The 15,249-nt window shown below is 35.3% G+C and overlaps 1 protein-coding gene across 3 annotated transcripts in view; it reads right to left on the bottom strand.

The window, feature by feature from the left end:
- Window positions 1–15,249, bottom strand: part of CNTN6 (contactin 6) — a 272,282-nt gene that overhangs the window by 65,460 nt on the left and 191,573 nt on the right. For 2 of the 3 annotated variants that reach the window (XM_037019376.2, XM_073230945.1), the window contains one exon: window positions 3,707–3,891. In XM_037019376.2, the coding sequence (XP_036875271.1) occupies window positions 3,707–3,891 (185 nt within the window). The remainder of the gene's footprint in view (window positions 1–3,706; window positions 3,892–15,249) is intronic. The other variant, XM_037019377.2, reaches the window with a different exon arrangement.

Below are 15,249 nucleotides of genomic sequence, written 5' to 3'. Positions count from 1 at the left end.
ATCTATATAACAACTTGGGAGCAGTGGGAAAAAGTACAAATACAGCACAAGTCCAGAGAATAAATTCCATGCTAAAAATTAGTACATAGGTCAAGTTAGAAAATCTATACCAAATCTCAACCCTTTATGGGCAAAAAACCACTGATTATATTTGGTCTGAATTAACTAAAAGTAACTGTCTATATCAGACATAATTACAATTCAATAGCTTGAAGCATAATTCAAATAAGAGCCTCATCACATTTTAATAGGATTATAGCCCATTAAAAAAATTCCCCTAGGTAAAATTTTTGATTGGGAATGAGAACTTTCAGAGTTGATAGGTGCAGCGTGTAACTTTAAATCTGGGCATGCATTTTCCAAACTCTTATTTTCTACTCTAAGAAAGTTCTCTGGAGTGCTAAAGCAAAAAGCAACTGGTATAATTGATGTTCAGTGTTGTTTAGGTGTAAGGTAGCATTATCCTTACTATCACTTGTGGAATCAGGTGGGGTATAAATTAAATGTTTTAAAATTAGTATTTCTTCCCTAAAGATGACAGTAAACTGCCCAGATGTGCCATTTAATTGCTCTCATTTACTTAGTTCTGTCCTCAGATATTTTGGAGTAGATGATCTTCCTTTGGAATCTCAGGCTATTACAAGCTGGACGTTTCACATGTGCACTTAATTTTCCCTCTTATGGAGGATTTTTGCAGAGATGTTAGGTAACCTGATCAAGAAGACATAGCTAGAAAATAAAGAAGCTAAAATTTGAACCCTGAAATCAGAGACTAAGTCATGGGCTTGTGTTCAGGTTCTTTGGGAATGCTAGCTCAAGGGTAAGATGTCAGGAAAAGGGATAGTCCGTAGGGAAAGAAAGAGTCAATGTGAGGATGAGTTGGCTTCCAACATGGGCCACTGTTATTCTATCCTCTGTGAACTTCTAAGGTGTCTCTGTAACTGCTTGCCCAGGGAAAGGAACAGGAGCCATTTATTTATTGGCTTTTGTACACAGTCATTCAAGAATAGGGCAGTTGTTAACTAATAGCCTTCCTGGTTGTGTGTGCTTAAATGCTGAGTAGGCTCTTTAAGAAGCCAAAGAAGACAAAAAACAATAAGCAAGATAGACTTAAGGTGGTACCTAGGCAAGACTCTCTCAGGTTACACCTACATAGTATACTGAGCTGGTCATTGCAGCAGTGGTTGGAGTAAGAAGTGAGACCAAGAATCTTTAAATGACGTACAAGTATATCTGACTTCCAGGGTTTTCCCACTGCAACATCTGTTTCCACCACTAATACAGAAGGTCCTTCAGGAGCTCATTATTGCGAAGAAGGAGTCATGATGCCTCAGTGAGTGAACATGGCCTAGTATTTCCCCCTTGGAAATCAGGGCAGTTCCCAGTTACAGAACATGCTTCTCATCTCATAGCTGTGACGGACAAATCAAGTCAAGGTTTAGAACTGCGTGCATTGCAATGTTGAAATTAATCATGTTTCTATATATTACTGATTTTATAATTTGTAGGTAATTGTTTAGAAATTGTTGTAACATGTTTCACCTGAAGAAGCTGTGTGCTCATTTACAATTCACTTAGTTTACAAAAGTTTTATATGTAAGTTTGTTGCTTCATGCAATAATTATAACTTTAAGACATATATATTTATTTAATGTGTATATTCTTCAGGTACTTAGGATTCTGAAGAGCAAAGTTTTAAATCAACTATGTAGGAAATATAAAAAAAAGTTTAGTATTTTAGTTCTATCATATGGGCTTGGGTTTTAGATTTTTTTTTCCCTATTGACAGGTCATGGAAAAATCACTGAACTTCTCAGAATGTGCTCCATTTTCTATAATAATAATAATACTCTAGCGATTTCTTTTGGAGATTACAAAATAGAGGGATAGGGTTCTGAATTATATCTTAAACACAGCAACATAATGAAACTGAGAGATTATTTTTTTGAAATTTTCAGGTATTTTTCAGCTCTTAGGTAATTGAGTCAATTCTCTGCTCCTTTAGGAGCACATTGACAAGTAAATTAATAGATGACCAAGAAGCATAATGTTTGTCTTATTGACCAATTATCCATTATTACCCCACAAGGACCATCTGCACTTATTAAGTGGCTACTTTGGTTGCAGTGAGATGTCATGTGGATGGGCTTAGCCCACCATAGTGAAGAGCTATGGTGGAGTGGAAAGAGTCTAGTTTCAGAATATTTTTCAAGTTTCTTATCCTGGATGTGACAAACATTATGCATGAGATCTTGTTCAATTCATTAAGGTTTTTGTTTTTTAACCTATAATACCACTTAAAATGATTTCTACCTCATTATTATAGGAATTATATGAATTATTTGTAGTATTTTCTATGTAAGCTAACAGTTATTTTATCAGTGTGAGATAAAGGGCTTTATTACTGATATAAGTTTATAGATACCTCCATATTTTGGTTAATCTCTTAGTCATATCTTTGTCTATTTAATAGAAAAGTGGGATATCTATTAAAAATTAGCCAAAGCCTTTAATGTCTTAGTGCCACTAAAAAACTCCAGTTACATTATATTTAGAAGGGAAGCTAGATTCCAAAGGCTTTCCTTTAAAAAATAAGATCTAGTAAAATTGTATACATATACATATACTTATAAACTTTATATATATATATATATATATCCACATTGTGACATTATAGAGGAATAATCAGTAGGAAATCATATTCTCTATATAAAAAAATAGTAGTTTTCATTCTAGGTTGAAATGGACAATTCTAAAGGAAATGGAAAATAACGTATCAAAGACACGATATGGAAAATAATATAACAGACACAATATGTTGCACCACAGAACACTCAATCATCATTCCTATTAGATAATTACAATACTTTATATTTTTCTAGTTGTCAACAAAATTTTTTTCTCCAATTACCTGATCATTGATTTAAAACATTCACATATAAACATTCCATATAAAAAGTATTTTTTGGCAATGTATAGAGTTTAAAAAATTATCTAGTACAGCTATAAATTTAGCAAGGAAGTAAGAGTATTTTGAAATTCTTTAAAACCAAACATTTTGAAAATTCTAGGATATATTTTGTGGTTTATTTTGATATAAAAAAAGAGAGAAATTTTATGCAAATGTTATTTTGACCTAGATGAAAAAAGATAAGATGACAACTTTTAGATCATATATGCTTTCATTATCTCTCTTAAATTTATGAGTGATTCTGGTACTTGGGCAAACATAAGTTTTAAATGAAGTAATAACATTATTCATCTACATGTGAGTAGACAATATCTGGGAAATAGAAACAAACATGAAAACTATCACTCAGTATTACCTTTCACCTGTCATTTTCACCTTTTGGTAATTCTATCTTGAATTTTAATTAAGATTGTCATTGGGTGTTGCTGAATGTTTTATGGGAAATATACTGGATTCCATGTTCTATAAATATTTATGGCTTTAACATGATACTGCTGATACTTTCAAGGCGATTATAATAAAAAAATATCATGCACAGACTGTGGTAAAATCAAAGCTGTGTTTTTTAAAATGTCAGTCTTACCTGCTAAACACTGTTACTAAGCATCTTATCCTGGAAACATGTCTTCTCTATTTCTATTATGACTCTTTTCCACAACATACTAATGACTTTCACTTTTTACTATGAAGGACATTACCAAAGATCTCATATATTTTGACATTCTATTAGCTCACCATAGAAAATGAGTTGACCCTTTGCAAGGTTTCTTCCTCGAAGATTGCCTGCAATGCACTCATAGAAGCCTTCATCTTCCTGTTGAAAGTTTGGGATTTCAAGGATGGCTTGGGATCTGCTGTACTTGACTTTCTCTGGCAACGGGTTTCCATCCAACCTCCTCCAACTAATATCAGGGACTGGACTGAACAGTTATACCTCATTAGAATAGAAAATGGTTTAGTCTTTATGACAACAGGATAAAATAAGAGTTTCCTCAAGAATAACTCTCAAGGAAAAATAAATCAGTCAATCTGTTATACTGTGACTAGTTTTCAGATCATGCAATCATTCACCATTCATTCAGCCATAAATTTGTAATATTGTAAGTGCCTGCTATGTGCACATGATGGTACTATGATCAGGAAATGTATCAGTGAATAAAAGACATGTGATCTGCCCTCATGTTGTTAACAGACTAGTAGAGAAATACACAATAAAAAATAAATAAAAAACAGGTATCTTTGTAAATTACAATGACTGAAATGAAGTAGGGTGCAGATACAGTAACAATTATATTAATTTTAATGTGGAGGTCAGGAAATTCTTTTTGAGGTTGTGACATTTAAGAGTAGGCAAGCTCTCTTGATGTTTATAGACTCTAAGACAAAAGTACAGATTCCTCTATAGCTAAATTGGTACTAATAGGTAACTAAAGTCATATGTGGTGGGTAGAATATCAAGGAGGATCAGTACCATATAACAGATATACATGAAATGGGAGAATAGATTCTATGACCCTCAAAAAAATGTACTCATTTAGCCTCTATCTTAAAAAAAAGCATAAAAGATAACTTTACATTGTATCATCTGTTAAAAAAGAATTTATAAAGAGTTACTTTATTTATAGGAATTTAGCTTAACATCTTATATCTAATATCCTCAGTCTAATATAAATATCTCTTAAAATAGCAAAAATACATTTTATAATATTTGAATCTAACTGTCTAACAATCAAAGATAAATTCAGAAATTAATGGTGAAGAAGAGCTTTCATAATTCATAATATGAAGAAATAAAGTTCTTTATTAGGAAAATATTCCCTAATAAACTAAACATTTGTAAATTTAATCCCTGGTCTATTTACATAAACACTTTCCTTTCCTACTATCAAGTCATTCTTCATTCCCTTACAGACTGTCAGGTGATCTAAATATTTCCATTTTAGGTATATTAAAAATTAATAATATTACTAATAGTAAATCATTTTGCAAATTCAAATTGTAAACTTTGTAGAAGATGCAGGATTTCTTCAAGTCAATGAAGGTAATGTGGCAGAACTGTCCAATCATATGCAGAGTGGTTGATAAAGATCTATAGAGTTTGAGCAGTAAATAACCGCAGAAAATTGGCAAAGATGACTCAGTAGAGGTTTCAAAGTGAGACAACTTATGAAGCCCTAGGAATTTATTTATTCATAAATGATGATGACCCTCTTGTGCAAAGATATACACAGTGCAGAAAGTCATACATGCACCCACACATACTTGTCAGAAAACATACCCTTAATCAATGTTTGATTCATCTATTTTTTTCAGAATCAGAATATAGCTATAAATACAACTTGAATTTTGTTAAACACAAAATAAAATCATTATTATGTTAATTTAGATTTTGTCCTTTTAAAAAGCCTCACCACTTACCACAACTTTAGGTTGACATTTTACTAAAATGGCATATTCCTGCCAACAATTAACCTCAGATAGCTGGTTTTCTACTCATTCATTTTTATGGAATACCAAACTACAGATAAAAATGAAATTCTAGAAGAAAATTTACTCACATAGAAATGTCTTCCCCAAGTCTCGTGAATTTTACAACATATGCAGTATTATTCATTCTTTAAAAATGCATGTAATGCATAAGTGAGCATGCAAAAAGTTATTATCTATGAGTCATGAGGATATGAATGCCTTTTATTTTCCTCTTTCTGTTTATCTCTATTTTTCTACAATGAGCTTGTATTGCCCATGTAACAAAAAATTCTAAGAAAATTTGTTTATAAACAGAAAATTAGAGGCTGTGATACTTGTCTGAATGCATGATCCTTTGTTATCTTTTCATGACATTGTATCTCTGAGGTTTATGACAAATACATGCAAAAGATCCAACTAAAATAGCTTTTAAACTAAAGATTTCGGACATAAAAATTCATTAAAGATTGAATATTTTTCCTATGGTTATATCATAGTTCTTTATTTTGATTACGAATAAAGAAATCAATTTTAGCATAACTAAATACCTAAATCTCTGAGTCCGTAATTGAACAGTTTGACATTTAATAATAATTATATTACAAGAAATAGTTATTGCTTATTAACCACAAACTATGTGCCAGATACTATATATGTGTAAAATGTGTACATATAAATTCATTTACTTTTCCTAAAACTAAAGGTGGCAGAGCTGGGCTTTATTTCCAGGTTTCTTTGCCTCAGGAGCTATGTGCTTATTCACAAGGCAATACAGACCACACGGCCTCTCACAACTTTGGTATTTGTGGTTGTACAAAACTGGATCTTCATTTTAAGTGGTCCAGTGAAGTGGGGGCTAAAATAACAAGTTGTACCAATCCCAACTATTCCTACTTTTCTTGAAGAAAGAGCTCAGTGATGACATTGAAGTCTCTCTGGACAAGCTTTCTTCCCTTGATGGCTAAAAGGGCCTATCTGTATAGAAGTATTTTTCATTAGTGGTACAGTAAAAAAAGTCAGTTATCTACCCATACCCCTTCTGATCCCTTAGCCCCCACAGAAGCCATTAGTACCTGCAAGTCTTTGCTGGCACCTACCCTCAAGTTGCTGCAGCTAACTAAAAACAAACAAACAAAAAATCTAAAAGCAGCCAGGAATTTATATAAAGGGAAACTCTTAACAAATAATTGACCTTCGTGTGGGGTATACATAGTCTAGCTTTCCTGACCCAGATGGTGGGACACTTTTAGGTGTGACCTGCACTATCTCCAGAGCTCCCCTACAGAACTAAGGCAAATTTATCTTCTGTGGTATTTTGCTTGATACCATACTCTGTTTAGCTACTCTCTTTTCCCTGTCCCACCTCTCCATTCTGCTGTAGGTTCTTCGTAAGAACTCTTCTAAATAATCACTTTCAAAAAATTATCCTTTTGAGGTCTTCTTCTTGGAAAATCCATTTATTAGAATCCCTAAAATGCCGTTATCATTTTCTACGTTAATTACAATACCAACTGTAAAGAATCTTTAACTACTTCTCATTATGGTACTTCTGCATAGCCATTAGACACACATAGAAATGGTAATCTGTGGAATTAAACATCAATGGCATAAAGGATCAATGGAGAGGAAGAATCCTTGCAAAAAACTATAGCTAAATACATTTTGAAAACTCAATTCTCTACAGGGTCAAAATTGTACCAGAATAATAGCAAAAGACAACTATGAAAGAGACACAAGGCTAAACAGACACAGGTAAGTTTCTCATTTAAAAAAGAACAACCTTGAAAGATGGCAGCATGAGAGGAGAGACAGAGGCTTCCTCCTAAAACTGGATACAATTAGAAAATTTAATTGGTGCAACTAATCCTGAGAGAGCAACAGGAAAGAGGACTGCGTCAGACTCCACACACCTAGAGAAAAGAGCAGACCTCAGCGAACGGGGTAATGTACCAGATCTGTGGCCCTGCGAGACCTGAGCCCCTTCCCCAACCCCAGCTCAATGGTGGGAGGAAGACAATCGGAGCAGGGAGGGACTGGAAGGCTTGTGACTGCTGAATACCTAGATCCAGAGATCTGCTCTGGGAGCACAAACATACATTTCATGGTGCTTTCATGAGAGTCGCATGACTACCGAGTTGGAAAGTTAATGCAGGCAGAGTTCCTGGGGAGACTGGGATTCCAGCTGCTTGTGGAAAGCAGGGATCCATATCTGGCTGCTCTGGGACAAAAAATTATACCTGTGTGCCCAGCCCACTGGCTCAGGCATTGGAGACAGGCACAGGAGCCAGGAGGTGGGGAACAGCTCTTTCCTACCCCCAGTACCACCCCCCTGCAATGCCCGACATTGCTTCAGGGGCTCAGCAGCTCCAGAATAGAGCTTCTGGACACTAGAGGGCACCATATACAAACATGAAACACCAAAGAAACCTTGTCCACAGTAAAATTGTTAATACAACTCCCAAGAAAGATTTAAATGATATGGACCTCATGACTCTTCCTGAAAGGGAGTTCAAAATAAAAATCATCAACATCCTAATTGAGGTACAGAAGGACATCCAAGAACTCAGGAATGAATTCACGTCAGAGATCCAATCGTTCAAGAACACGATGGAGGGTATTAAAAGCAGGTTGGATACAGTGGAGGAGACAATAAATGAAATAGAAACTAGAGAAGAGGAATACAAAGAAGCTGAGGCACAGAGAGAGAAAAAAGGATCTCTAAAAATGAAAAGATATTGAGAGAACTGTGTGACCAATCCAAGTGGAACAATATTCACATTATAGGGATACCAGAAGAAGAGAGAGAGAGAGAAAGGGATAGAAAGTGTCTTTGAGGAGGTAGTTGCTGAAAACTTCCCCATTCTGGGGAAGGACATAGTCTCTCAGGCCATAGAGATCCACAGATCCCCCTACACAAGGGACCCAAGGAAGACAACACCAAAACACACGGTAATTAAAATGGGAAAGATCAAGGATAAGGACAGACTGTTAAAAGCAGCCAGAGGCAGAAATAAGATCACATACAAAGGAAGGCCCATCAGACTAACATCAGACTTCTCAGCAGAAACCTTACAGGCCAGGAGGGAGTGACATGATGTATTTAATGCCATGGAGCAGAAGGGCCTGGAACCAAGATTACTTTATCCGGCAAGATTATCATTTAAATTTGAAGGAGGGATTAAACTTAATTTCCAGATAAGCAAAAGCTGAGAGAGTTTACCTCCCACAAACCATCTCTGCAGTCTATTTTGGAGGGACTGCTATAGATGGAAGTGTTCCTAGGGTTGGATAGCTGTCACCAGAGGTAGTAAAACCATGGCAGGGAGAGTGGAGCAGCTGATTGTGAGGCAAATGCAAAAACAAATTGGCTATCACCAAAGTCAATCAAGGGATAGACAAAAAGTATAGAATTTGATACCTAATATATAAAGAATGAAGGAGGAAGAAAAAGGAGGAGAAAGAGAAAAGAACCTTTAGATCATGTTTGTAACAGCATACTAAGTGAGTTAAATTAGACTCTTAGATAGTAAGGAAAGTAACCTGGAGCATTGGTAACCACAAATCTAAAGCCTGAAATGGCAATAAGTACATACCTATTGATAATCACCCTAAATGTAAATGGACTGAATGCACCAATCAAGAGACATAGAGTCACTGAATGGATAAAAAATGAGACCCGTCTATGTGCTGCCTACAAGAGACTCACCTCAAACCCAAAGACATGCACAGACTAAAAGTCAAGGGATGGAAAAAGATATTTCATGCAAACCATAGGGAGATAAAAGCAGGTGTTGCAGTACTAGTATCAGACAAAATAGACTTCAAAACAAAGAAAGTAACAAGAGATAAAGAAGGACATTACATAATGATAAAGGGCTCAGTCCAATAAGAGGATATAACCATTATAAATATCTATGCACCCAACACAGGAGCACCAGCATATGTGAAAGAAATAACAACAGAACTAAAGGAGGAAATAGACTACAATGCATTCATTTTAGGAGACTTCAACACACCATTCACTCCAAAGGACAGATCCACCAGACAGAAAATAAGTAAGGACACAGAGGCACTGAACAACACACTAGAACAGATGGATATAATAGACATCTATAGAATTCTACACCCTAAAGCAACAGGATACATATTCTTCTCAACTGCAGATGGAACATTCTCCAGAATAGAGCACATACTAGGCCACAAAAAGAGCCTCAGTAAATTCAAAAAGATTGAAATTCTACCAACCAACTTTTCAGACCACAAAGGCATAAAACTACAAGAAAATTGTACCAAGAAAGCAAAAAGGCTCATGAACACATGGAGGCTTAACAACACGCTTCTAAATAGTCAATGGATCAAAGACCAAATTAAAATGGAGATCCAGAAATACATGGAAATAAATGACAACAACAACACAAAGCCCCAACTTCTGTGGGACACAGCGAAAGCCATCTTAAGAGGAAAGTATATAGCAACCCAGGTATATTTAAAGAAGGAAGAACAAACCCAAATGAATAGTCTAACATCGCAGTTATCAAAATTGGAAAAAGAAGAACAAATGAGGCCTAAGGTCAACAGAAGGAGGGACATAATAAAGATCAGAGAAGAAATAAACAAAATTGAGAAGAATAAAACAATAGAAAAAAATCAATGAAACTAAGAGCTGGTTCTTTGAGAAAATAAACAAAATAGATGAGCCTCTAGCCAGACTTTTTAAGAGAAAAAGAGAATCCACACACATCAACAGAATCAGAAATGAGAAAGGAAACATCACGGACCCAACAAAAATACAAAGAATTATTAGAGACTACTATGAGAACCTATATGCTAAGAAGCTGGAAAACCTAGAAGAAATGGACAACTTCCTTGAAAAATACAACCTTTCAAGACTGACCAAGGAATAAACACAAAATCTAAGCAAACCAATTACCAGCAAAGAAATTGAAGTGGTAATCAAAAAACTACCCAAGAAAAAAACCCCTGGGCGAGATGGATTTACCATGGAATTTTATCAGACATACAGAGAAGATATAATACCCATTTTCCTTAAGTTTTCCAAAAAATAGAAAAGGAGGGAATACTCCCAAACTCATTCTATGAAGCCAACATCACCCTAATACCAAAACCAGGCGAAGACCCCACCAAAAAAGAAAATTACAGACCAACATCCCTGATGAACATAGATGCAAAAATACTCAATATAATATTAGCAAACCTAATTCAAAAATATATCAAAAGGATCATACACCACGACCAAGGGGGATTCACCCCTTTGCAAGGATGGTACAACATTTGAAAATCCATCAACATCATATACCACATCAACAAAAAGAAAGACAAAAGCCACATGATAATCTCCATAGATGCTGAAAAAGCATTCGACAAAATTCAACATCCATTCATGATAAAAACTCTCAGCAAAATGGGTATAGTGTGCAAATACCTCAACATAATAAAGGCCATATACAATAAACTCATAGCCAACATCATACTGAACAGCGAGTAGCTGAAAGCATTTCCTCTGAGATCGGGAACAAGACAGGGATGCCCACTCTCCCCACTGTTATTTAACATAGTACTGGAGGTCCTAGCCATGGCAATCAGACAAAACAAAGAAATACAAGGAATCCAGATTGGTAAAGAAGAAGTTAAACTGTCACTATTTGCAAATGACATGATATTGTACATAAAAAACCCTAAAGACTCCACTCCAAAACTACTAGAACTGATATCAGAATACAGCAAATTTGCAGGATACAAAATTAACACAAAGAAATCTGTGACTTTCCTATACACTGACAATGAGCCAATAGAAAGAGAAATCAGGAAAACAATTCCATTCACAATTGCATCAAAAAGAATAAAATACCTAGGAATAAACCTAACAAAGGAAGTGAAAGACCTATACCCTGAAAACTATAAGACACTCTTAAAAGAAGTTAAAGAAGACACTAACAAATGGAAACTCATCCCATGCTCTTGTCTAGGAAGAAGTAATATCATCAAAATGGCCGTCCTGCCCAAACAATATACAGATTTGATGCAATCCCTATCAAATTACCAACAACATTCTTCAACGAACTGGAACAAATAGTTCAAAAATTCATATGGAAACACCAAAGACCCTGAATAGCCAAAGCAATCCTGAGAAAGAACAATAAAGTCAGGGAGATCTTACTCCCCAACTTCAAGCTCTACTACAAAGTCATAGTAATCAAGACAGGTTGGTACTGGCACAAGAACAGAGCCACAGACCAGTGGAATAGATTAGAGACTCCAGACATTAAACCAAACATATATGGTCAATTAATATTTGATAAAGGAGCCATGGACATACAATGGGGAAATGACAGTCTCTTCAACAGATGGTGCTGGCAAAACTGGACAGCTCCAGGTAAGAGAATGAAACTGGATCACTGTCTAACCCCATACACAAAAGTAAATTCAAAATGGATCAAAGACCTGAGTGTAAGTCATGAAACCATAAAACTCTTAGAAAAAATCAGAGGCAAAAACCTCTTAGACATAAACATTAGTGACTTCTTCATGAACATATCTCCCCAGGCAAGGAAAAGAAAAGCAAAAATGAACAAGTGGGACTATATCAAGCTGAAAAGCTTCTGTACAGCAAAGGACACCATCAATAGAACAATAAGGTACCTTACAGGATAGGAGAATATATTCATAAATGACAGATCCAATAAAGGCTTGACATCCAAAACATATAAAGAGCTCACACACCTCAACAAACAAAAAGCAAGTAATCCAATTAATAAATGGGCAGAGGAGCTGAACAGACACATGAAAAGATGCTCCACATCACTAGTTATCAGAGAAATGCAAATTAAAACCACAATGAGATATCACCTCACAGCAGTAAGGATGGCTAACATCCAAAAGACAAACAACACAAACGTTCGCGAGGTTGTGGAGACAGGGGAACCCTTCTACACTGCTGATGGGAATGTAAATTAGTTCATCCATTGTGGACAGCAATATGCAGGTTCCTCAAAAGGCTCAAAATAGACTTACCATTTGACCCAGGAATTCCACTTCCAGGAATTTACCCTAAGGATGCAGCACTCCAGTTTGAAAAAGACAGATGCACCCCTATGTTTATCGCAGCACTATTTACGATAGCCAAGACCAAGAAATGGAAGCAACAGTGTCCATCAGTAGATGAATGGATAAAGAAGATGTGGTACATATACAAAATGGAATATTATTCAGCCATAAGAAGAAAACAAATCCTACAATTTGCAACAACATGGATGGAGGTAGAGGGCATTATGCTCAGTGAAATAAGCCAAGTGGAGAAAGACAAATACCAAACGATTTCACTCATGTGTGGAGTATAAGAACAAAAGAAAAACTGAAGGAACAAAACAGCAGCAGAATCACAGATCCCAAGAATGGACTAACAGTGACCAAAGAGAAAGAGACTGGGGAGAATGGGAGGGTAGGGAGGGACAAGGGTGGGGAAGAAGAAAGGGGGTATTATGATTAGCATGTATAATATGGGGGGTGGGGGAAAGGGGAGGGCTTTGCAACACAGAGAAGACAAGTAGTGATTCTACAACATCTTACTATGCTTACGGACAGTGACTGTAATGGGGTTTGTGGTGGGGACTTGGGGTAGGGGAGAGCCTAGTAAACATGATGCTCTTCATGTAATTGTAGATTAATGATAAGAAAATTTAAAAAAAAAGAACATCCTCTACTGTTGTTGTTTTTTTTCTCTTACCACAATTGTGTTTATAATGACAAATCTCATATGAACCACTGTGGAGAGAACATTGTAAGATTCAGTATACTGGTTTCTAAGACAAGAACTTTCAATTTTGAAGAAGGATGTAAGAATTAGAGTCCTGGATTCTCACTCTGCAGTGGACCCGTGTTTGTTTTTCATCTGCATTTTGATTTTCCTTGGAAAATCCAACGCTTCCTATTTTTAATCCAACTGATTTGAGTTGGGAGGACTACGTCTCTGGCTTCAGGAGAGAGCATAAGATCCAGGTTTTGCCATTCAAAGCTGGTGGTGCACCATGGACACCATGATTGGTCAACTATGGGAGCCAAGACAACCCAGGCAAAGACAATTAGACTCAATTCTGGAACCACTTTTAGAAGTGCTATGAAAGAGAGGATCTTTTTTTCACTGGGTTTGCTCAGACAGTGGTATACAAACTTGGAACTTCTAGGCAACAATTTCCCACGAAATGGAAAAAGTATCTTTAAAAGCAAAGCTAACACAAGGGAAAGATGCTTGGAATTCTTCATACACCTAGATCACACTGTATTCAATGCCAAAAAAAGAAAAAAAACTCTATTTAAACATTTCTGTTAGTCAATACTTTCTTTTTTGGTTTAAGTGTGTTTGAGTCATTTTCCTGATGATTTTAACCAAAAAAGACTTGAAACATAGATGCTGAATTCTTGGGTCCAAATGCTAGCTAGGTTGCTTTTGATCTGTGTGATTGAATTATATGATATGGTGGTTTCCTACTGGATATTATATTTTATACTATAGGGATTTTAGAATTCTTTGAGCAAACCAACTTTCAAAAACATAATCACACAAACATTAAAAAATTTCTTTAAGTGTAAAAGTCTTATCGAGTGCATTTTGTGGCAACATTTCATGTTAACAAAATTTCTAATGGGAAAAAAGTCTAGTAGTTTTACAAGAATTCACAGTTATTTAGTGCTGTGAATTTTTCAGATTTGTTATATTACTGCTAAATATGAATGCCATAATTCTCTTTATTATCACTGGTAATGTGAAATATGGAGAATAAATGTAAAACACAGATTATATAAAAATACATATGCATTTCAACAAAAAGTTCCCATTTTGTCCCATCCTGAAACTTCTGATGACTACACCAAATGAAGTACTTTATATTTCACACCCTCTCTGTCTTCTGAAGCCATCCCAAATGGACAGTGTGTTGAAAAGAACTGAAATCAACAGAATATGAAATTATTTTAGTAATGAGATTTAGTTTTTAGATGCAAGTTAATTTTTTCAAGATATATCATTCTAAGTATTTGATTATTATAATTATAATAAAAAATCTATCATAGTGGAATTCAATTTATGGAGTACAGAGCAGAGTGCAGCTTTTACATTTATTGGCTATATTTTGTTGCACCTTTATAAGCATGAATTTTCTAATTTATAGAATGGGGATTAGTAATAGTATGTAATTGAATGACATAATCCATGCCACATGTTTAACTGCTATTTAGCTCATATTAAACAGTATGTTTGAGTGTTAATGATAAATAAATAAAATAACTTAAGATGATCATTATCCTTATTGTTATCATTTCAAAAGCAAGAATCCTATCTTATATTTTTTTGTTTTCTATTCTCTATTAAGGACTCCATATGACTAGCCATTTCACATAAATTGATTTATGAATCATCTATAAAACAGAATCAGATGTACAAACTGTAACTGAAATGGGTGCTCAAGCATGCACATTTATCTCTAGAAGTAAATTTCCTGTTTCTCACTGCTTAATATACCAGCTACTAAGGAGATATTGCCATTGGTCATACAGGTCACATTCATTTCCTCATCATGAGAGCAGGTATCTCTCAGGTGAGATATGACATTCTTTGCTGTGAAGTACGTTTTTAAAAAAAATATGTCTAATCATCTAGGAACATTGTGGTAGGAAGGAAAGGAATCAGAATTCTCCACAGGAGGGTAAAATATCCTGCCTAAGAAACCCGAGATTTTTCATGAATGCTAATGACTATTAGTTGAGTGCTTACTATGTACCAAGCATTGTGGGGG

The sequence above is a fragment of the Manis javanica genome, chromosome 3, assembly GCF_040802235.1.
Source record: "Manis javanica isolate MJ-LG chromosome 3, MJ_LKY, whole genome shotgun sequence".
Classification (NCBI taxonomy): Eukaryota; Metazoa; Chordata; class Mammalia; order Pholidota; family Manidae; genus Manis; species Manis javanica.
Note: the sequence above shows the minus strand (reverse complement) of the source record. Positions and strands in the feature narration are given on the sequence as shown.